We start from the raw sequence: 24208 nt of genomic DNA, 5'->3' as shown, positions 1-24208 counted from the left end.
TCTATAGCAGGAGACGGCGAGGATAACCGTAGGGGGAGCCTCCATAATATCAAAACAAACCATAAGGTACCTGGGTGTCATGCCTGAGAACCGTCTATCATTTAGAGAGCCTCTACAATGGACACACAAGAAAGCACATGTCGTAGGTATGACAGCTTCTCGCATGATGCTGAATAATAGAGGCCCAAAGTCAACTCCTCTTCAAAGTTGCAAAGTCTTCATCGCCGATATGGGCCCAGGCTACGAATGCCAATTATATTTGATGTGTTCAGTTAAAAGCGTCGTTTGTTAGTGAAATAAGTGGAACGTTCATTTTATAAGACACATATTGTACGATTATGTGTAAGTAAAGTTATTTATCAGCCGAAACGGGAACCAGAACTATCAATTTCTTGTATATTGTAGGTAAATATTCAGCATCGTTTAAGATATCCAAATCATCCGTGTTGCCACAATGTCATAGGAGCTGGCGGTAATGACATCAGTTTTCCCTCAAGATTTTCACTGATTGATTCCTCCGATGCTGCAATCTTCGAAAGACCACATTTTTAATCAATTGATTTTGCGATTCTTAAAAAGAATCCACAGCAAAACCCAAGCATCCAGGACGGAGGCCAAAACCCGCAGTGTAGCGACCACGCAACTATTGGCATTGGTCTTTATCACAAACACGAAGATGGTCAGTGCTCTGTGCTCGCTCACAATGGTCCATAGCATGCGTCAATGATGGGAGTAAGGCAAGTATTCTTGAAGCCTACAAGCTCATCGTTATAGGTTGGGAGCAGTCACTGGCTCGTAGAAGTAATTATCATCTGCGCAGGGATTCGGCTGCGATAATTTAGTCCATTACTTTCGTCCATGGATACCCCACTTTTAGGTAGCAGGACAGTAGGTCTGTCAGCTCGTCGAGTTCCGTTCCGACTCCAAACTTTTTCCATAGCGGACTAGTAGAGTTGGCTTCTCCAGAAAGATGTCGAGAGTGATCCTGTGTTTTCACAAGTTTTGTGGATCAGGTGGAGGCGTGTTCACGCACTACAAAATGGGGAAAATTGTTTAGCAATCTGGTGGCGGTGACACTGCACACAGCCCTCACCTCAACCCTGGTAAAATCCATGTTAAAGAGTTTTTTTTTATCTTTTTCTTTTTGGATGACATTAGACTTTGCAGACTAGCTGAAAAAAACAGAGACAGCCTTATGGAAAAAACATGAAGTGAGAGCGAAATATATATATGCCGGTTGATGATTTATTGTTTTAGTTTTCAGAACCAATTTCCCTCTTCGCAAATATATCAAAGTCTATACAGCTATTAGTGGACATTGCAATAGATATGTACGATTTCTATCAAGACATGAAATCTTCGATATATTTTATGCGATAGTTTTTTATATCAATATCGACATATGTCTTATGACCCCCATCCCTAACACTAGCTACGCGCAGAAGAAGCAAGACAACAAATTTTCGCGAGTCTTTTAAAAACGCGCTCTAATATTAATTCACTATTCATTAATTGCGCCAGCCACCAGAGCATTTGCATGCGCAGGTTACTATCTAGAAGTACTTACCTCTTTTACTTAAAAACACTTAAAACGTCGCCTCCAACGCAAGCGTTCTAAAATCCGTAATGTCCGTGCTGTTGAACGCGTTCGTTGAAATTCCAAAGCACTAGATGCACAAATGATCTGTAAAAAGAAGCGTTTCCAAATCTATAAATTGAATAATGAATCTGAAGTTACCCAAATCGTAATTTCCGCTAGTGAAATTCTTAGACCTGTAAGGGTTAAATTACTTACAGTTGTAAGGTAACTGCAGCTAAAAAAAGGTTTGTAATACATTGAGCTTGTCCGTGTGCGTGCAGGTTGTTTTACACGTACATATGTAGTACATCTGTAAGCAAACAGCAACAAAACAAGCAACGACGAAGGAAAGAGCAGAGATTGTTGCATATATACAAATAGGTGAGAGCGGTTGGGGGGTGAATATTGGGGGGTGGTGGTGTAGGGTGGCGTTTTGCTCGCAGAGTAGAGTTCAATGGTCTTTTGACACAAATGATGTCAAGTTGAGCTTGCTGCTCGTTCGCTCGCTCTCTCAATTCCCTCCTAGCCTCTCTTGCAGTCAGCTGCCTTGCATTTGTTGCTATTTAACTGTTTGTTTGGGTGCCTTTTTGGCTGCTCTTTCCCACAGCGGTGTCGTAGCGGCCGGCTTGAGATGCTCGGGCAGCCGTTCGCTCCTGATGCGCGCTCTCTCTCACTCTCTTTCTATACGAAGAACCTACCACAATTTGTTTCGTGTTCATCGCTTCTGCTGGCTGCATTTCCTTGTTTATGTTTTGCGAACGAATGTAGGCTATTCGGCTAAATGACGAAGCCTGGCAGTGCAGCTTAAACTGTAGAGAGAATAACTAACTGATGTGAAGGAGAGAGTGCGAGAGAGAGAGAGAACTCTACCGTTATATCCCTCAAGCTAGTGCAGCGCTTGCGATGCGCTGTTGCTGCTTCTGCTTCTGGCTCTGCCAGTACCTGCGCAATTTTGCGCTGCAGCTTCTTGTTATTGTTGGAGTTGCTGACGGCCTCTTCGCTGCCTTCCTCATCTGCTGACTGCCTCTTCTAATTCTTGTTCTTCTCATTTGTGTGGGGGGTACAATGTGCCAATTTTGAATAAATATTGTTAAAAGTGTAAATGATATGAGGGCACTGTCTTGGGTATACGGTACATGGTACTGTCAATTACATACAAAGATATCCGTTGGGTTCTCTCGATTTCATTAAGTTCAAGCAATTAACTTACCCTTAGATATGCTGATGTCGTCTTCGTTCCACTGTGCATGCCAATGCAAAAACTACGCAGTTGTTATGTCTTTGCTCTCTCGCGTACTCAACTGTACGCCGCCAATGGCAGAACGAGGAGCAGAGGAGCTGCTGCTGCTGCTACTGGTACTGGTGCAGCGGGCAGCGCAGTCGCGAGTCCTGGCTGCATTTATCCTGGCGGCAATCGAACAACCATTTAGTTCTTGCACTCTCGACAGCAAGTTGTGTTTTTTGATTCTCGTCGTATTGTCGTCGTTTATAAATTGTTGTATATCGGTATCAAAATACACACATCTAGCATACTCACACAACCAGCCACACACAAATTTTCGTAATGCCACATGCATATATCTACACATGAATATATAGTGCTACATACATATATGTATCGGAATCAGTTCGAAAAATCTTTAAATGTGTGTGCGTACGTGCTCAACTAGTTTTTAAAACTCATTTGCAACGCAACGAACCAAATTCTCAAGTTTTTCTAAAACGAAAACACATAACGGAAAGTTGTGAAAATCAGTGAAGAATATTTTGCGGCGCCGACGAGCCAAGTAAGAAAATGGTGAAATCATGGGGGATCCGCAATTACATTTTACATTCTATTCGCCATGCAAAAGTGCCCACACCCAAAGTCGATTTTTCACTTTGCATATAGCAGAGTAGAGAACCACCTCCCCTTCAGCCCACAGCCCTCAGCTCTCGTATCAGGCGATAGTAAAACGGGGCTCAATGGGGAGGCTCTCTGTCGGCAGAGTCGCAATTTCTCTATACTCTGATATGTATTTGCTGCCTACACATACTCACACAGTCAAACAACCAACTGCACACTCATGCACAAAGCTGCGTTTCGTGCAGCGCCGGCCGCTGCCTGCAGTCGCCATTTAACCTAAAAAACGACGTTGATCCAGGAGCGGTCACTGCCGGGTGGAGGGATGGTGTTGGAGACCGAGCCTGCTGCAGAAAAAGCTTCGCAGAGCTCAGAGCTATCTTTATAAGGGGATGTAATTATTAATGTTCGGTCCGGCTTACTTTTTCCCTAGATATAATATAGTATATTTTATTTCGTTTTCAAATTCGATTAGCACAGGATGCACAGGGCCCCGGTTTTTTTGAGCCTGATTCGGTAACTGTTCCGTAGTCATCGACCACCAGCCCACCCACCCCTGTGTTGAAGCTGACGTTAGCGTCAAAGTCAACGTCAACGTCAGCTTGCAGCTAAGCTTACTCTCTCTGAGCTTATGTGTGCTTGCTCTCGCACTCTCTGGTGCTGGTTCTCCCTACTGCTCGGGACTTGCATATCTTGTGGCGCGCTCAGCTGACAGCTGACTGCGCTGCCTGCGCTTCTGCTGCAGTTTTCGTTTTTTTGCTCTCTCTCCCGTTTATTTTTGCCGCACCCAAATGCGAAGCGGCCTCTATAATTCAGCTTTAGACATTCTTCTACTTTCTTTACTAGTCCTTCTACTCCCTCTGTCTCTCCGTCTCTCCCTCTCTCTCTCTCTGTTTCTCTCTACCTATCTACGCGGAGACTTTGGCAAGGTGTGTCACTTTTTTGTTTTGTTCTTGCATTTTGCATAGCTCCTGTGCCCCGGCTGCCAAGTACATACAAACATACATATGTACATATGTATGTATAGATCAAGTTTCCTATATTTCTCGAACCATGTACGGCTCCAACCCAGCCGTGCATCTATCAATTAGGTGGTAGGAATTTTTAACAATTTATTAAAGAAAATTATTGGTTTGTGCTTCATTATGCGTGGGCGTGTTTTTTTGGGAAAAAGTGGCTAGAAGACGTTATTGGACAGACGGTTGTGGGAGTGGAATTATAATTATCCTTATTGAGGGGCCGTGTACCACTGTAAATGTATGGCTTGTTTCAATTGTATTATAAATTGGAGTCTGTTTTCCTAGGAACAGAAAAAACATCCAATATTCAATGCAACTGAAAGCGTTTTCAAAGTTAGTGGCTTAATGCTTATGTATCTTAACTACATATGTATGTACATACATATGTATGTGTATGTGATAATGATTTCATTTAAGGTGCTTCAGTATCAGTCGGATGTTTAGATAACCGGAAGACATCGACAATATGGGTTTTAATCAATAGAATATTTAACTGCCCCATTATCAGTTGGAACAACTGTTTTGCTGCCACAGATTTGAACATCAACTGGAAATAATGTCAGCTGTTTAGTGCTTAGAAGTCTTTTGCCTTCGGATGTTATGGGCATATTAAATAGATTACCATAAAGGAAGTGCAATTATTTATAGTGAGTTTTCAAAGAGAATCCAATTATAAATTACCTTCCCCGGCGCCTCAAAAATACATATGTATACCCGAGCGTGTGTGCTCATTGGATGTATCCGTTCATAGGTGGGTGATCCATTCCAAACGGATTTCTCTTCCCTTGCGGCGCCAAAGAGCAAGCATTCGACAAGTTGGCCAACCCAACTGCACAACAGTCAACAGTCTCTCTCTCTCTCACGCGCGGTATCGCCGCTCTCCCGTTCCGTGCTTGGACTCGCTCGGAGGCATAAAAATACTTTCCACGCCGCTCGCCAAATCATTTATTTCTGTTCTGTTGAGTTGCAGGAACGCGTTCTTTTCTACTTTCCGTTCGATTTTATTTCCTTATTATTATTATTATTATCGTTATTGTTATTACGAATTAGTTGCACGTTTCGGTTCGGTTCTGTTGTGTTCTGTTTAGTTTAGTTCGGTTTCTCCTTTTTCCAACAGTCACGGCAACAAATTAAATTTCAACAATTTAATTATAATCCCTCCAATTAACTAAATCTCTTTGCCTTCCTTTCGGTTGTCGCTTTGTTTTGGTTGTGCTTTCTTCCAATTCGGATTCTGTTCGGTTTTTGTCTCGGTTATTATTAAAATAAATATACTCGCGTAAAACCAAACATCCATCCCACCCTGAAAATTGTTTCGTAATCGCACTGAAATCTAAATCGAGAAAACAGCAACAAGTTTTCCACGATCTGAGAGCAGATCCATCCAACGTCCAGCCCAACGGGAAGAAAAGGTAACAGAACCAGGCTCATTTCCACGAGAATTTATATAATTCGGAAAATGAATTTAATGCGAGAACATTTCCTTCAGGCAGTGGATTGTGGGGAAAACTCTGCTGCCACTTAACCTCAAATATGCGTCGAGCAGCAACAGCTCCGATGCACAGTGGGCCTGATATCTCAAAAATTCAAAAGTTTTGAATGGTAAGACTAGCACTTTTAGATGCATAGTCGAGCATAGTCAAAGACCCGTTTTTTTGCACTTTTAGGCTAGGATATCTCGAAATTTTGTGATCGGACTTGTATTCAGCGCAATAAAACTCTCTAGAAAAGTTTCTCGGTCATTAATTTGTCTAATAGATTAAATATATGGATGTATTAGTATATGGATATAATTTTTGAGTTATTTTTCAACTTTGATTTGACTTAACAAAAATATATGTATATTTGAATTTCATTGATATTTTTTTTCCTTATATATTTCCTTTGAATATTTCTTTATCTAAGTTCAAAAGTGCATTTCGCGATTTTAGAAAATTCTTTATTCATTTTATCAAAAGCGCTCATACAATTCATTGACTTTTGTCACCTCTTTTCGGCTGAGGCCCCACCGTGCGACGTCATCGCGTCAGCTGCGATTCTTTTGCTGCTTTAAAAATATTTTCGAAAATACAACTATAATTTGTGCCGGCTACGCAGAACCGCAGTACAGCACAGCAGCAGCATAGCTCTTCTATTTCGTATATCCCAGCATTTGTTTGTTTATTTTTAAAATATTATTTTCTCGCACGATTTACGCTGGGAAATGCAACAAACTGCCCGCGCAATAAAATGTACAACAGAAAACATTCGACGGTAGACGGTAATCTATCCCAAAAGGTATTTCCAATCAAAGCAATCAAATTGAATGATAAATGATCCTTAAAGAAAACATAGAGAAAGTCTTGCCTTGCTAAGATCGATTTTTTATTTACAGAAAGAAAAGTGTCGGTACAAAAGTGAAGAAAAATCTGCCAATGCAGACAGTTTCCGAATATAATTGCGAATTTTGTACGAGTATATATTTTAGAATCGTATAAGATGATCCCATAATGATAGATAGCCAATGAAAGATATTTATTCAAACTAGGTTTTTTTTCATTCGTTTTATATGAATATTTTGCAGTTTTTCCAATCTCTTTCTCTCCCCACCTTATAATGAAAAAAGTTCGAGTACACAGACATGTAAATAAGTTTATTGCAGGCCGCAATCGTCATAAAGGCACAAAATTGAACATATGCTAAAAATACAATTTACTATACGAGAATGTGTTACAAGAAGCAGAGCAGAGACCACCATCCATCCATCGGACGTACTTATTCGTCGGATAACAAGTTAACGATTTAATCCATATATTTAGCGTATACGTACTATATAGCAGGCCGTCCCGTCTGTGCGGTGTGTGGGTATGGGCTCCAATATGGCCACAATATTCCCAAGCAAAGCTCCATTTGCATTTCGAATGTATTTATTTGTTTATTTGTTGAGTATTTCAATGCCTTTCAACGAATAGCAAACACCACAAACCCACCGCGCCTCTCTTAATAAAAAACTGAAGAGATCTCTCTCGGTCCGTCCCGTAGAGAGATACGTTTATAGAGACAGAGACAGAAAGAGAGAGTGACAGAATTGTGAGGCGCATGCGTTGTCGTCGTAGCTGGAGAACGCACAGTATTTTTGTTTTAGTTGTGGAAAAGGGAATGAATTCAATGGAGAACATTATTTAAAGAACGTGATCAAATGCTGATATCAACAAAATAGAGGGACATACATATGTATCATATCATATCTACGCTATGGAAACAGTCTGTGAACTCCTTTAAGTTAGACTCTCTTTCAATAGATAAATAAAAGACTATGCCTGCGTGTAAAGCCCAACAGTTGGTGGAGGGATATTCGCCTCCAGTCCATATCCATTATTTAGAATAGGCATCTAATTGGCTCCAATAAAGGGAGACCGCATTTTAATTGCATCGATTTTTCAGCCATTTCTACCGCCGGATCTTACCTTCACCCATTCTGCCATGCAGTCAGGCAGCAAATGTGTGGCAGCCACAGCAACAAAGAGCTCTCGTCTCGGGCATTTCTAAGGTTTCATTAAACAAAAAAAACCACTCACTTTGGCGCTTCCCCAGGAAAAGCGGGGAGAGCGGCCCCTGCCCGCATTTCATTTAAATTGAATTAAAATAATTGATTTTTATTGCAACTTTGTTTGGTTTTTTGGCACTTCCTTTTCAGTAAACTTTCGGGCACACAAGCAACCCAAACGTACCCATACGTATACTTGTTATACGCGCTCCTAACTAGGCTATAGAATACGCCTGAGATCGGTCCACAGGCAGAAAGACTTTTGTGTTCCATTTCGGTTGATCCACCCTGCGTGCGCCCCAGGAAAGGGTAAGTGATCTAAGATATTGTAGATACACTACGAAAATTGTTCATAATGTATTTGTTGTGTTCTCTTGCAGATCCCCCTGCAGTATTATCTCAAGATCAACTCTATAAACGCCTCCTCCTCCCTTTATTACTGTCTCGTGAACAAGTTTTTCGCAAAAAAGAAAGCAGTAAAGTTCATGTTTATTTATTCGACTATTGTATACCTCTTTATGATAGGAAAGATATGAATCTTAATGGGCGTTTATTGTACTTTTCAGCAGCAGCCACAACATGGTCGAGGGTCAGACAGCCGTGCAACAGCAGCCCCAACAACAGCCACCTGCTGGAGCTGCCAGCAACACTGCCAGCAGCAGCAGCACCATCTCCGCCACAGGAACAGGCACAGGTGTAGGATCTACAGGATCTACGGGAAATGTGACGACCAACAGCCAGGCGCAGATAAACGGAGGTACAGCCTCGACATCGCCTGCAGCAGCCGGATCTGGTTCGGGTTCTGGATCGACGACAACCGGATCGAATGCCAGTGGCCAGGCATCCAATGCCAACAATTCAACAGCGAATAACAACAACAACAACAACAACAACAACACTGCTAACAACAATAATAATAACAACAACAACGAACCAGATCCTAAAACTAATCTGATTGTAAACTACTTGCCACAGACAATGTCCCAGGATGAGATACGTTCGCTGTTCGTTAGCTTTGGAGAGGTGGAGAGCTGCAAGTTGATACGCGACAAGGTGACAGGTGAGCACGGTGCGCCGAGTAGGATACTGAACTGTCATCCGTCGATTAATCCCACCCTCCCATCTCCCGATGTAGGCCAGAGCCTGGGCTATGGCTTCGTGAACTACGTGAAGCAGGAGGATGCCGAAAAGGCCATCAATGCACTAAACGGTCTGCGGCTGCAGAACAAAACCATCAAGGTTTCCATTGCACGGCCCAGCTCGGAGAGCATTAAGGGCGCCAATCTCTATGTATCGGGTCTTCCAAAGAATATGACACAGTCGGACCTCGAATCATTGTTCAGTCCTTACGGCAAGATCATCACTTCGCGCATACTTTGTGATAATATCACCGGTGAGTCCTGGTTTCCTAGCTAGAGAGAGACAGAGATAGAGAGAGAGACGAAGTTAAATACTAAATACTAAAGGAATATTAGACCCATAAACTAGAACCCAGAACCCAGAACCGATATCCTAGAGGAATCTTCATTATATACCACCCCATTACTATTCTCTTTTACCATTAAAAGCATGTCCCAGTATCCAGTATTTAAATATTTGAATATACTATCTACTCGTACTACTACTACTCGTATTCTTCGATTCATTTGTAGCCTCCTAGCCGTAGCGCGCACAAATTTGATTTCGAATCTTGCTGGCGCTCTCTCCACAAATACAATTATAATCTCTCCCTTCTGTTTCCTTATTATTGATATATTAAGAATTATAATTAATGAAAATTTTATTTACAATTTTATTTTTACATGTAATAATCGAACGAAATAAGATGAACATGCGCCGGGTATGTTTTTTCTTTTAATCATTTTAATTTATCATATATGATTTCCCTTTAATTTCCAATTGATGTTTTACCAATTGCAGTGCATCCGCACATACAAAAAACAATAATACAATATTTATTATGCATTTTCCGCATTATACTGTACCATACAATACAATCTATCTATCAGCTGCACTGCTTTCACCTTTTATTCAGTTTTCGCATCACATTTTCGCTTTCGTCATTCGACAGATGCATGACAATCCATTGCATTACAGGTCGCCGCTTGCTTTCGCTCGAATTTATATGTATCTGTATCTATCCGTATCTTTATCTGTACCTCTGACGCTTCTGTACCTGCAATGCCCACTGAACATTCCCGATCATTTGCAGGTCTCTCCAAGGGCGTTGGCTTTATACGCTTCGATCAGCGCTTTGAGGCCGATCGGGCCATTAAGGAGCTGAACGGCACCACTCCGAAGAACTCCACCGAACCGATAACCGTCAAGTTTGCTAACAATCCCAGCAGCAACAAGAACAGTATGCAGCCACTGGCCGCCTACATAGCGCCACAGAACACCCGAGGCGGTCGGGCATTCCCCACGAATGCCGCTGCCGGAGCTGCAGCCGCAGCAGCAGCCGCTGCCATACATCCCAACGCGGGCCGTTACAGGTCAGGAAAAATCGGATAGAGAAGGGAGCAACTGGTGTCGTTTTTTTGCATTTTATTTTTTGCATGCCTACACCTAGATATACTTACATATATCCTATATATTCGTAGATGTAATACGATCTATGTGTGAGGTAAACAGCATCTAGAATGTCTCTCCATTTGTTTGACCCTCTTCTGCAGCTCGGTTATCTCTCGATACTCGCCGCTGACCAGCGATCTGATCACCAATGGGATGATTCAGGGCAACACCATTGCCAGCTCCGGCTGGTGCATTTTCGTCTACAATCTGGCCCCCGAGACCGAGGAGAATGTGCTGTGGCAGCTGTTTGGGCCCTTCGGGGCCGTGCAGTCGGTCAAGGTGAGGCGCGGGACAAATCAATTTTGTGGTTTTGCATCAACTGATTGTTGTACCCCCCAGGTGATTCGCGATCTGCAGAGCAACAAGTGCAAGGGCTTCGGGTTCGTCACGATGACCAACTACGAGGAGGCGGTGCTGGCCATACAGTCGCTCAATGGCTACACGCTGGGCAACCGGGTGCTCCAGGTCAGCTTCAAGACCAACAAGAACAAGCAAACGTAATTACTATCCAAGTTGGCTGCTGTTGTCAATGCCAATGCGGCGGCGGCGGCCTTGGCGGCCAATGGTCTGGTGCTCCACAACCATCGTCAGAACAATCAGAACAACATCAGTAGTAGCATCAGTAATTCGAACAATCCACATGGCAAATATGCTAACCACAACAACAGCAGTAGCAACAACAGACAGCACAACACCAACAACAACAGCCATAGCAGTAGCAGCAGCAACACGAGCAAACAGCAGCAGCAACAGCAGAGGCTCCAATCAACAACACAAAGCAACAAGCAACAATCAATGCCGCCACCTAAGAGATCATCAAACAACACTTCATCAGTCGCAGCAGTCGCAGTGTCCAATGGCGATGCTGGAAGCAGCACTGGCAATGGCGCTGCCGCCTCCTCCTCCTCGGCTTCGTCGTCAAGCAACATTTTGAAAACATCCACAAAATTCATTTACAACAAGCCACAAAATCAATTTGAGCTGCTCCAGCAACAGCTGCAACTGCAGCAGGAATTCGCCCAGTTCCTGACAAACGTGGCCAGCAGTGCAGTAGGATCAGGATCCAGCAGTGCAGCCAACACATCAGCAGGAACAGGAGGCTCTGTGGGTAGCCATGGAAGCCAGCGGAACGGAGTAGGAGGAGGAGGAGCGCTGGGAATGGGCATGGGCATGGGACTGGGACTGGGAATGGCAGCCAATGGATCGTCGTCAGGAGCTGGCTCTGGGAACAAAAACATGCCCTCCTGGTCGAATTGGTTCTTTTAAAGATCCCCGTTACTACTCATTATGTTATCCTTTAGTTACTCGATTCAACCTCTTATGAATTAATTGATTTCTCAATTTGTTAGGCCCATTTAGCTTCATTTACTTCAAATTATTATTTTTTCATTTCGATAGCTTAAATCCAAAGCATCAGGCTAAGCAAATCCTAGTTTAAGTTGATTACGTTTCGATGAATTATGAATTCGTTTTTCGTTTTGTATCACATCCTCCACACATCAATTGTTTAACTTTAATCGGTGCGCATATCAATCGGGCCCGTGATTGAATAAGTACTACAAAATAAGAGCAACTTTACCATTATATTTTATTCGTTAATGCACTTTTAAAGAAACATCTATCAAGTCGCCACTAGCGGACAGAATGGCTTCCAGAAGGGAATAAACTGAGAAACTGAGAAACGGAGAGAAGTAAAGCTGTAGTTAAGTTTTTGTTTGGGATGTACTCCACTCTACTCCACTCTACACATATTTTTAAACAGAGCAGAGAATTATGAGAGGAGCATTTTGATGGCGATGAAGCCCACAATCCACCAAAGAATGAGAAACAAACATGACAAATATTTAAGCTATAAATAACTGTATAAATGAGATACGAAAACAGAACTGAATGCGTAAACAGATACAAGTGTAGAGGCGTTTGGTTTGGCATATAGTCAGAACAGGCCGTTTTGCTAATAGACAAAGCAGAGCAGAGAATGCGAGGGAAAGCTAGATACAAGATACAAGAAGAATACGAGAAGCAACCAAACAAGACATGCATATGTTTATGTTTTATAATAAATGTATAACTTTTTCTAAAATAAAAATAAACGATGTATGCATAATATACCTACATATAGTCGAACCCTTTATTCTATCCCCATACCCCATACCCCATACCCAATTCCCCATCAACCATCCCCCATTCCATAACAACATTTGTTCGAACCCCAAAAACTAATCTTCTCCTCGTCATAAAGTCATACTGCCTCATCCCTGCCCTGACTCTCTGGTGTCATGTCAGCACAGAATGCATCTAAACATACATAAAATGGCAGCAAGAGCTAATGAGAATTTTTCGAATACAACGAATAAATGTTTAAGAAAAATCGAAAACAGCAAAACGGGCAAACGCAAAACGGATAACAGATAACAAACAGATAGTATAACACGATACAAGCAAAGTGAGACCATAATAGTACTAACCTAATCAACGATTGTAAAGCTAAAACAAAGCCAGCTACAAAATCGAAGCACGCCATTCCAAAACGAAGCTAAAAATGTAACTTTAGACAAAGATCAGAACAGTCCCTCCCTAGACAAACAAGCATAGAAGAAGTGAAATGAAATTAAATGGAAATGAGTAAATGAAAACCAGAGCGAGAGTACGTAAAGTAACTTAGATTGAAAAAACGCGTTTCAGCATAACGAATTTGTTTTAACCCAACTCAACAGCAATATCAAAAGCGCATACAAAAGAGACAAAGAGAAAGATACAAGAAATTAATGAACAAGTTAAACAAATTGCCAAACTAAATATAATACATTTTTAAATACGAAAATGAAAGGCTGGGATGGATACCAGATCGGCGCTCGATCTGACAGAGAGATAATGTTTCCGAGAGTCGAGATAGCGATCGGGGAAGTGTATGGAAGGAAGGTCGATAAAATGAAATCATGGTGCTTGACAGATTTCCTTGCAAAACTACAAATGAAAATGTGTCCCTAACGAATTCAAAAAGCAGAAAACCTTTAAAAAAATATGAATTTAGTTGTAGAAATAACAAACAAAAAAAAAAACAAAAAAGGACACTTCTATTGAGAAGAAAAGAACTAAATGGCTTGGGAAAGGTAGGAGATCATTTACTATTTATTGGTATTTATAATTTGAATCTTATGATTATGATTATGATTTGTATCCCTCGGTTCCCTTGCCTCGTAAATAAGGTGCCCCGAAACGTAAAATTTGCAATGTTAAGAGACATTAAACTATGCTATAGCACTATACGAAAAATCTATAACTATTTATGAAACAAACAATTATTATATATGATTAACAATATATTGATGTTGTGTATTGAAAATTTTAAATGTTTATACATCTACATACATACCAAGGAAATTATTACGAATTACTAAGTCATGGCATGCATAGAGGCAAAGCAAAGCAAAGCAAAGCAAGGAGGAAAGAAACCATTTTCATGTATACGTCAACGTCAGTAAATTAATTGCATACTATTTAAACTTATTACCAGAAATGATATATATATATATATACTATATATATATATATATATATAGTACATGCATATACTTATAGTTACGATTATGGTTACGAAGATATTAGGTATGTGCGTGTGTAGTGCGTAGCAGCAAAGAAGCAAAATGCCAAGCCACCAGATTTGTATGTAGAGCTCTCAATAGCTATAGTATCCACTATTCCTCCACTTTACTCTCCTTCCCACATCAGAAAACAAGTAAAACTAAGCTATAAGATTATTCTCCTATACACAGATACACACCCATACTCACACTCACACACACACACACACACAAACACAAACAGACACACTCAAACACATACTCATGCGCAAATGCTTGACTGAAAAATTAAATAGAATTCTTGCTTTTTAAGCGGTAATAAGAAAGAAAGAATGAATACCTTCCAGCAAAAATTTCTAGGCTAGTTCAAGGACTCAGCCCAAGAAATCAATCACTACAAGAGAAAACACCAAATGAAAAGTTTTTATACAAAATGTAGAAATCGAGGCACCGTTTTTTGTGCATTTGTATGGGATTCCATGCGGCACTGCGGACTGCGGCCTGCGGCCTGCAGGGATTCCATTCCATATTGGCGGACAGGATCTGTGTAACATGAGATCTCTGTGTGCATAATGCAATTAAGAATAAAAGTATTGTAAAAGTAAAACCCGAACAACAACAAAAGCAATCGATTATATACATTTTTTAAGAGGAAATGTTTTATAGTAAGGGAGAAACAGAAGACAGAGAAGACCGAAGAGGAGGCGAGGAAGCCCGAAGAAAACCAAGAAAGTATTTTAAAAATTTAAATATATACATGAGTACTATATATACAATATATTATATTATATATACATATTATATACTTAATGGGTATGGTAACGAACAAAAACACCGCACAATAATATACAAAACAAAGCAAAACGTCGATGAAGGGAAGGAAAGGAAAGGGAAATACGTGGGAACGTAACGTCATGAGAAACATACGTAAAGAACAAAGTCCGCTGAGGATCACTGATAACAGAACGTTTAACTAAATGCAGAAAAGACTAAGGAATCGAGAAAATACTACAAAAAAAAAGAAAGAATACAAAGAACTAAACCACAAATGGAACGAGCAAATTTATAATTTTTACATAAAAACGCAATAATGTTAACATTTAGAGAAGACGAAGAAAAATAGAAAACAAAGCGCATATCTTGAGAAACGAAGTACGAGAAGCAGTCTCGCCGAAGAGAACGAAATCGAAAAACCAAAACAAAAACAAAAAACAAAAATATGAAAAGTTACCACAAATTTTAACTAACAAACAAGTGAGAAAGGCTTATAAACGGTACACTTTTATACTTTTACACCAAAACCAAACCAAACCAAACCAAACGAAACAAAAAACCAAAGAAGTACGAGTATGTAAAGATAATGCATGATTGATTGATTGATTGATTGATTGATCTGTTTGTCGTTTCTAGAGGCACATTCGCGTTTTGGAGCCAATAAGGTTGTGCAATTGCCTGCAGGCTTCTAATCGGAAGCGGAAGCGAACGTGGAAGCCTGCAGCGCCCTCTCTCTCTTTAAATGTCTGTTTCTCTCACACACAACACACGCAAACACACGCTAACACACACAGGCACTCTTTTCTCTACTATTGTAATCTCACCTAAATAAATGTTGGATAGCAAAGCCCCCCTCCCAAAAGGAACTTACTTACAGATATGACCTATTCGAGAAATGTGCTAAGAATCGATGGTAATTGACGGCTTGTGGGCACCTCTAACCTTTTCCAGGGGCGCTTCCTGCAAGATCTGTTGAATGGAACGGGAGGATGCTAGATAAATTTTAAGACTATGGTTAAAACGAAATGGAATAGGAAGAGCAACAGAACTTGTAGTGAAAGCTCCTGCTAAAATAGCATGCTATTTGAGCAGTTTTTAATTTTTTTTGGCGCTTCACGATTCTTTTAAAAGTCCAGATCAGATCTTTGTTTCTGCTCCAACATCCTCCCTCAAGACCCGGCTATCGAACAGATTAGAAAAAAAAACACACACACACAAACCAAACCATTTTCTGGACGCGCGTCGTCATCGGCAAGGTAACGATGGAAAGATGCTCTCTCTATATGTTTAAATGTTGAAGAAATACAAATAAAACTAAAAGTATATTATAAATTAATTAAAAACCAAATCTTAGTCGAAAAGAACTTAGTCAAAGGTACTAATTTTAAGCACTATTGTTAAACGCAAGTCGAATGCAAGGGCAAGGCATTAAGCGGCACTAAGCTGCGTTTAGCCAAAATTGAAGAAATGGAAAAGAAAGATATATGAAATACGGAATATGGAATCTAAACTCAACTCAGAACCTTAGTGGCATTCGCTCTTTCAAGCTCAACATAAGTTTAAATAACATATTGAATTTCACATAAGAGATTATAATAATTCCATCTAATTTCTATTTGTCTATGGGTTAGCTTATACAATATATGTATGTATGTACTCGTATGTATTATGCCACATATTATATACGAAAACTATGCAAGTCAAGTTTCTTTCTCGTCGTTATAAACATAGTCAAAATATTGGTGAACCGTATCGTATTGTAGTAGCAAATATGTATTTATCTTTAATCATCACAGACAAAACCGAAACGAAACGAAATGAAACGAAACCGAAACAATTACTCCAATTTAATTAACGTGCATAAATTATATATTGAATTATTGTCGAGTCGAGTTCTTTCATATGGACAGAAGACCTTAAGCGATTTTCTTCGAATTTTCATTATAAATTAAACTTAAAGACGATACCAAGAAACCAAGAAACCAAAACCAAAAATCACAATATTGTGTGCGATAAAATCAAGCAAATTTATATAGCATATTTATGGTATACTCTGTGCAAGATTTATTAAGAATCAATTAACTTCATTATGGATTACACTGAGAATTTACAAAACAACAACAAACACACGCGACACACGATGAATGAAACCAACAATTTATTCCAATAAAGCTATGAAATGATGTGTTTAAAGACTATGCCCTACAATTTCCCGCAATTTTTTGACATTCTAGGCACAAAGAAACTCTGAAGTCTATCCATTCTATCCAGTATGCTATGCATAGCGACGGCTGCCACGTGTAAATGCATTGCAAATGTAAGTATTAAATGATTTCGAATGCTCCGCCGATAGAGTTCCAGTAAATGCGTGCGATGACGTGCTGGATGAGCTCAGCAATATTCAAACGAATTGGCACAAATTAAATGAGTTGAGTGAGGGGCTGTTTTCGAATCCATTCGAATACATTCTATTTTTTTGCCACTACATTTGGGCAGCAATCTGTGTTGTCAACTTTTGAGAAGAAAAAGCTATTTTTGTGGTTGAAGTTTTGCACAGAGTACGCATGCATGAATGGACCTCTAGTACGTACTAAAATTGACATTTGGAGGGGTATTCCTCCAGTCGACTAGTGACTGAAAAACAGAAGCTGCTAAGAAGTTTCAATTACCTCAAACTCAACCTCTATCTCCCACTACAACTGCGAAGTCATTGAGCTGTGACAGCGTGAATCAGTGAATTTATTTATTATGGATTGAGATTTAACAATTTTACAAGTTCAGCCAATATTTCAGGTAATACAGTTATTAGAAGTAGCATTTTTAGACGGCCATGTCCATCCTTATCTTAGGGTATGGCTCGTAACCGATGATCTCGAAGTCTTCGTACCGAAAATCTTCAATGTTCTCAACCTGTCGCTTGATGTTCAGCTTTGGAAACGGCCGCGGCTTGCGTTTCAGCTGCTCCTTCAGTGGATCAACATGGTTAAGATACACATGAGCGTCGCCCATGGTGTGGATAAAGTCGCCCGTCTTCAAGCCAGTTACATGGGCTATCATGTAGGTCAGCAGGGCGTAGGATGCGATGTTGAATGGCACGCCAAGGCCCATGTCGGCGCTGCGCTGATACAGCTGGCAGGACAGCTCTCCGCGGGTCTGCGAGACGTAGAACTGTGCCAGACAATGGCAGGGCGGGAGTGCCATTTTGGGTATGTCCAGGGGATTCCATGCAGACATGATGATGCGACGATCGGACGGATTATGCCTGATGGTGTCAATTACTTGGCGCAATTGGTCGATGCCCTTGCCGCTGTAGTCATCGTCGCAAGTGCCATATTCGGCACCAAAGTGACGCCACTGAAAGCCATAGACTGGACCCAGATCTCCCACGGCGCGATCGGTATGGCCCAGTTTGTCCAGATACTCTCTGGTGCTGTTTCCATCCCAAATGTGCACGTTCTTCGCCTGCAAGAGCTTCGCATCTGTCTTTCCGCCCACAAACCAAATCAGCTCCTCCACGACCGCGCGAAAGAACACCCTCTTGGTGGTCAGCAAGGGAAACGAAAGCCGCATATCGAAACGTAGCTGACTGCCGAATACCGACAGGGTGCCGACATTTGTGCGATCGATTCGACGTTCACCATGCCCTATGATATACTGAATCAAGTCTAAGTACTGCTGCTCGTCTTTATTGGTCTCTTGCATCAATAACTAAAATGTAGAGCAACGTAATGTGGGAGGACAAGGAGTCTCTTTCAATTGTACGCACCGGCACTTCAACATTGCATTCCTTCAATTCACGCTTGATTGGGGATTTCTTCACAGGCGACGCATTATCTGATGACGAGTTGGGGATTACAGCTGCACTCGCCATTACTCTATTCCAATATTTAACGAAAACTAAGAAAAGTTAAAAAAAAACGCGATTTTTTTGGCGGGATAGAGATGTGCACCATAAAAATATTTTCCGATAGTCCCAGTCATGCATTGAGTCACAGTTCACGGTTCCATGGATGGTTAAGCAAATTGTTTTATAATATATAGTAAAAAAGAAACTTTGTAATTTTTGTAGACACTAAAACATGAAATTAATGAATTTATAATTCTTCCATAACCATCTTTTACACTGGGTTGAGTTATTGAGTTTTGGGCAAAAGTCTGTTTTTTTTACATAGGAGTCTAGTGGTGCAAAACGTTTAGTTATCATTGCCTTTCAGCATATGGTTAGCGCTTTTAGTTACGTTTGTTCGATTTTGATGTTACTCACAGTTTGTAAACCATATGGTAATACCCTGGGGTTGCATCTAAGATGTCTGGACCGTCTTACCTTGCGCACTTTCTGCTGTCTTTTTGGTTCAAAAAATAAAGGAAATTTTATAAATTTTTGTTTGCCAGAGCCGATGAGAGAATGAAAACAGGAGCATCTAAAAACAAAACGTTTTGGGTAAAAAATGCAATGGTTCAATGTTTTAGCCCCACCGTTTTTTGTACAAATTCAGTCAACGCCAGCGTTCTCTGCTGTTTCCAAATTTTTGCATCGATACGCTGCTTATTACGCTATTTTCTATTTTTATTTTTTTTTTATTTAAATACCGAAACTGGTCGATCTACAACAGAATGTATACATACGTGTCTGCCGCATATAACAAAATAGGACAGACGGTACAATTATATGAGGAAAAAAGGTCGAAATTAATCCGTACAAATAAAAACAAACAAAAAATTAAGTGGAAAAAAGTTTGCCACTATAAAAAAAAATTAGTTTAGCTTTACGTCTAAATATTTAGGAATACAGTAATTGGGCAATGATCGCTTCCAAGGAGCTGCTTCCGGATCACATGGTCTACTACCCGCGAGACAAATCGTTCGGAGACAATGCAGTAGTCGAGACGCCACCCTACATTGCGAGCGCGTGCGTTGGACATGTAAGTCCAGTATGTGTAGGCTCCCTTTTTGTCGGGATACAAGTGCCTGAAGGTATCCACGAATCCTAGCCCAAGCAGCTCAGTCATCTTATCGCGCTCCTCTTTGGTGAAGCCAGCATTTTTGGTGTTCGTCTTGGGATTTTCCAAATCGATTTCGTTATGCGAAACATTCATGTCCCCACAGATGACGACCGCCTTCAAAGCGTCGAGCTTCTGCACATAGGACTGGAAAAGTTTCTCCCAACGCATGCGAGCCTCCAAGTTAACCAGCTTGCGACCCGAATTTGGGACATAGACATTTATCAAAAAGAACTTTTCATACTCCGCTGTTATCATGCGTCCCACATCATCAAACTCCTCGTTTCCAATGCCGTACTCGACGTTAATGGGCATAATTTTGCTGTATATGGCCACCCCAGCATAGCCGCCTGGCATGCACAACCAGTACGGATGATAGCCCGGCACGTGTGTCACTTCTTCGGGCAGTTGATCATTTGAGCACTTTGTTTCCTTCAACAAAAATGGTGATGTGATTAATAATGTGCTGCTAAAGGCGTTCGGTGCGGACTTACTTGCAGACAAAATATGTCTGGCTCCTCGAGAGCCAAACTCTGAAGACCGTCCTTCTTGAGCCATGCCCTTAGCCCAGCTACGTTCCAGCTGGAGATTTTAAAATTGAATACCTTTTCGGCTGGCAGGGCAAAGTCAGCTTTATCCAAGTTTACTTTGGCTTCTCCTGCCTTCTCCACTTTTTTGGTCTTGGATGCTGGAAAACAAAAGTTGAGCACGTTGTGCAAGCTTTTCAATACTGCACCGGCACCGCACCCGGTGGGCTCCACCAACATACTTTTCGACCCATCAACCGCATCATCTTCAGCAGCTTCAGATTTGGTGGCGGTGGCGGGTTTTTTTCGACCGCGAACTGGAAAATAGTTAAATCTGGTTAGAAATGTGTGCAATTATGTATTATATTTAATTCCCGCCAACCTGGCTTGCTTTCTGCAGGCTCTGCTAACTCCTCCTTCTCCTTTTTAGCGGAGGCCTTCTGAGTCCGTTTTTTGCTGGTTGCTGGTTCGGGTTCCTCCCTGATTTCCTTTTTGGCTCTCTGCTTAGTTGGCTTTGCTGCCTGCATAGGCTCAGATGGCAGCACAGCTTCGGTTTCTTTTGATTTTTTAGTTCGCTTGTTGGTGGCCTTCGTGGGGACAGCATCTGCTGTTGCTTCCTCCGTGAGCTCAGAAGTCTTCGAGTCCCCTACTGGCACAAGCTCAGCTCGGACACCGTTTTCACCAGCTTTCGCTTTCTTAGTTCGCTTATTAGTAGCCTTTGGCGGCTCTGGAGCCAATTCTTCTTCCTCAAGAACCTCGGCTATTTCCGAATCTGCCAGACGCTTGTTAGCTCGGGGCCGTTTGGCTTGTGTCTCAGTTTTATTTTCCTTTCCCTTCTGCGCTGGCTCTGGTGCGATCAAGGGTGGTTGTTCTTTTTTTGCTCGTTGTTTTGGCGGTTCTGCTTCTTCTACCACCGCATTAGCGTCTTCTGAAGGGTCCTTCCTCTTACGTCCCCGGGCTTTTGTTTCCTTCGGAGCCGATTCCTCGACAGCTGCCGCTTTTCCTCTCTTGGCACGTCCCTTGGACGGTGCTGGTTCTTCCTCTTTTTCAGCAGCAGGCTGTTTTTCCTTTTTGGCCCGAGAACTGACTGCTCCGCTAGATTTTGGGGCCGGTTCTTCATTTGCATCCTTCGGAGGACGCCCTTTCGAATCCTTTGGCACTTTTCCGGCGTTCTCCTCTTCCTCCTTGTACTGCTTCTTACTACCGCCACGTGCAGCGGAGGGCTGCGAGTTTTCATCGTCGTCTGGCTCTGGGTTTTCGGCTGCAGTTTTCTTCGATGTTTTTTTTGCGCGTGGCTTCCCCTTCGTCAGAACTTTGGCATCAGCATCTGTAGTCCCGGCTTTTTCTTCAACGACACTTCCATTTGTTGTAGCATCAGAGAGCTCTAGTGCCTCCTCTACTGGTTTTTTTGTGGCCTTGGAGCGGGGCATTTTATTATATTATGAATATTTCTGGTCGATTTTTAAAGAAAAAAATGTATTTCTTGATTGTGTGCGGACACAAAAAACTCTGCGCGGGCAACGACGCCACTATTCTGCAAGAAGCCGGCAATAAAATATACGGTCAGACTCTCATAAATATACCGAAGTATACCGTCTCATTTTCAAAATATGTGAGGTGACACAGGGTGAACTGTGTGACGTCACAAATGTGAGATTCGTACTTCTGCGTAATGGAGATATATAGTTAATTCATTGTATTGTGCTCCACAAAATTTTCTCAATAGCAATTATTTGACTTAAAATCAATTTAAGCATTTCGGTGTAAAGATTGTTTTAAGGCCATCAGGTATCTGAAAACCGTATTATATTAACCGACCCGCGCGATTTCGTCGCCTTACACCAATACACTATCGTTACCCAACACTACTTACTAAAAAATATTTGCTGTAGCACCGCGGCTGTGCGAATTGTTTAAATAATTGTCTCAATGTCCTTACTTGTGCGTTTGTGAATGCTGTAGTTCAATTGCCAGGGCAACAAATTTACTATACGGCCACAGAACTTAGGCTTGGCAGGATATACAGCGGCTTTGGCACTTGCGTTTGCATATAAAAATGCCAAGCGAAATAATTACTTTGCAGCTGGGCCAATGCGGCAATCAAAGTGAGTAACAATTACGCATAGTTGTGTACATGCCAATTAAATAAACTCATCGGGCAGTTGGGTTCGAGTTTTGGAAACGTTTGTGCATGGAACATGGGATTTCGCCAAGCGGCGTTTTAGAGGACTTCGCTACCGAAGGCATGGACCGCAAAGATGTATTCTTCTACCAGGCTGATGACGACCACTACATACCGCGTGCGGTGCTTCTTGACCTGGAGCCCAGGGTGATCAATACAATAATGGGCTCTTCATATGCAAAGGTAAAATATGGATTAAATAGATTACAAATTCAAAGCTTAATGAGTTCATTTCCCGCAGCTCTACAATCCAGAGAACGTGTATTTATCGAAGCATGGTGGCGGGGCTGGCAATAATTGGGCGTCTGGCTATAGTCAGGGTGAAAAGTTGCAAGAGGAAATATTTGACATAATCGACAGAGAAGCCGACGGAAGTGATTCCCTTGAAGGATTCATACTCTGTCATTCCATTGCAGGTGGTACTGGCTCTGGCATGGGGTCCTTTATCATGGAACGGCTGGCAGATCGTTATCCCAAGAAGCTCATACAGACGTTCAGTGTGTTTCCCAATCAGGATGAGATAAGCGATGTTGTTGTTCAGCCGTACAACTCATTGCTGACACTGAGACGTCTAACCAGTGCTGCGGACAGTGTGGTCGTCCTGGACAATACAGCCCTCAATCGCATAGCTTGCGATCGTTTGCATATCCAGAATCCCAGCTTCTCGCAAATCAACAATCTAGTGTCAACCATTATGAGCGTAAGCACAACCACGTTGCGGTACCCGTCGTATATGAACAACAATCTCATCGGGCTTATGGCGTCCTTGATACCCACACCCCAGTTGCATTTTCTGATGACGGGGTACACGCCTCTGACCAGCGCCTCGGATGTGAACAATCAGCAAACGGTCAACATTCGCAAAACGACCGTCTTAGATGTAATGCGTCGTCTGCTACAGCCTAAGAACATGATGGTGTCCACTGGCCCTGACAAGACAAACCATCATTGCTACATATCTATACTTAACATCATCCAGGGCGAGGTGGATCCTAGCCAAGTGCACAAGTCGCTACAGCGCATTCGTGATCGAAAGATGGCCCAGTTTATACCCTGGGGACCAACCTCAATCCAGGTGGCCCTGTCCCGCTGTTCGCCCTACGTTCAAAGCAACCATCGCGTGTCTGGCCTGATGTTGGCCAACCATACCAGTATCTGTTCGCTATTTGAGCGGGCCCTGAATCAATATGACAAGCTACGTAAACGAGGCGCTTTTCTAGATCAATTCCGACGTGAAGACATCTTCAAAGATGATCTCAACGAGCTGGATGAGTCCCGTGAGACAGTTGATAGCCTCGTGCAGGAGTACGAGGCAGCCACGCGCAGTGACTACATGCAGTATTCGTTCAAACGTGCCCAGGGAGATTCCAAATCGGAAGATGCCAAGTCTGGGGGCGATCATTAAATCAACCTTTCTCGTGACATCCGTGTGCCATGAAACCACCAACATATTCTTTTATTTCTTGTAGCTCCTAACCAGCACAAAAAACGTTTTACGAGTAGATTTCTTTGTTTTTACAGCTTATCTGTATCTAAATGTTACAAGTCTATTAACAATCGTTCTCGTGGTAATAAAATTAAAAAGAAAGAAACAACTACTTTT

General features: G+C 41.7%; 4 protein-coding genes and 1 long non-coding RNA gene across 6 annotated transcripts; 2 read left to right on the top strand and 3 right to left on the bottom strand.

Annotated features, from left to right (window-relative positions):
- Window positions 1-5394: 5394 nt before the first annotated feature.
- Window positions 5395-12655, top strand: LOC108161838 (ELAV-like protein 2). The gene is given in 8 exon segments (XM_017296200.2): window positions 5395-5853; window positions 8118-8276; window positions 8348-8443; window positions 8534-9027; window positions 9103-9360; window positions 10180-10459; window positions 10640-10817; window positions 10878-12655. Coding segments are annotated over 5 exon segments (2124 nt in total). The 5' UTR covers window positions 5395-5853; window positions 8118-8276; window positions 8348-8443; window positions 8534-8546; the 3' UTR covers window positions 11805-12655.
- LOC117188599 lies at window positions 10206-10640 on the bottom strand. Its single transcript, XR_004472691.1, has 2 exons — window positions 10547-10640; window positions 10206-10490 (listed from the first exon to the last, which is right to left on the bottom strand). It is a non-coding gene; the product is annotated as an uncharacterized LOC117188599 (long non-coding RNA).
- A 4951-nt stretch (window positions 12656-17606) lies between the features above and the next one.
- On the bottom strand, window positions 17607-18849 carry LOC108161839 (thymidylate synthase). The gene is made up of 2 exons (XM_017296201.2): window positions 18663-18849; window positions 17607-18604 (listed from the first exon to the last, which is right to left on the bottom strand). Exons 1-2 carry the CDS (start codon window positions 18765-18767, stop codon window positions 17717-17719), a joined length of 993 nt encoding a protein of 330 aa, XP_017151690.1. The 5' UTR covers window positions 18768-18849; the 3' UTR covers window positions 17607-17716.
- A 652-nt stretch (window positions 18850-19501) lies between these two features.
- LOC108163175 (recombination repair protein 1) lies at window positions 19502-21971 on the bottom strand. 2 transcript variants are annotated; one of them, XM_017298310.2, is made up of 4 exons: window positions 20806-21970; window positions 20666-20740; window positions 20391-20584; window positions 19502-20328 (listed from the first exon to the last, which is right to left on the bottom strand). In XM_017298310.2, the coding sequence occupies exons 1-4, from the start codon at window positions 21851-21853 to the stop codon at window positions 19669-19671; spliced, it is 1977 nt and encodes a 658-aa protein (XP_017153799.1). In that variant the 5' UTR covers window positions 21854-21970; the 3' UTR covers window positions 19502-19668. The 2 variants fall into 2 exon arrangements, with proteins under 2 accessions (XP_017153799.1, XP_017153798.1); XM_017298309.2 differs by having other exon boundaries at window positions 20391-20740; window positions 20806-21971.
- A 305-nt stretch (window positions 21972-22276) lies between these two features.
- LOC108163177 (tubulin gamma-1 chain) lies at window positions 22277-24200 on the top strand. Its single transcript, XM_017298314.2, has 3 exons — window positions 22277-22528; window positions 22586-22788; window positions 22847-24200. The coding sequence occupies exons 1-3, from the start codon at window positions 22480-22482 to the stop codon at window positions 24008-24010; spliced, it is 1416 nt and encodes a 471-aa protein (XP_017153803.1). The 5' UTR covers window positions 22277-22479; the 3' UTR covers window positions 24011-24200.
- Window positions 24201-24208: the final 8 nt, after the last annotated feature.

This window comes from Drosophila miranda, chromosome 4 (genome assembly GCF_003369915.1).
Source record: "Drosophila miranda strain MSH22 chromosome 4, D.miranda_PacBio2.1, whole genome shotgun sequence".
Taxonomy (NCBI): Eukaryota; Metazoa; Arthropoda; class Insecta; order Diptera; family Drosophilidae; genus Drosophila; species Drosophila miranda.
Note: the sequence above shows the minus strand (reverse complement) of the source record. Positions and strands in the feature narration are given on the sequence as shown.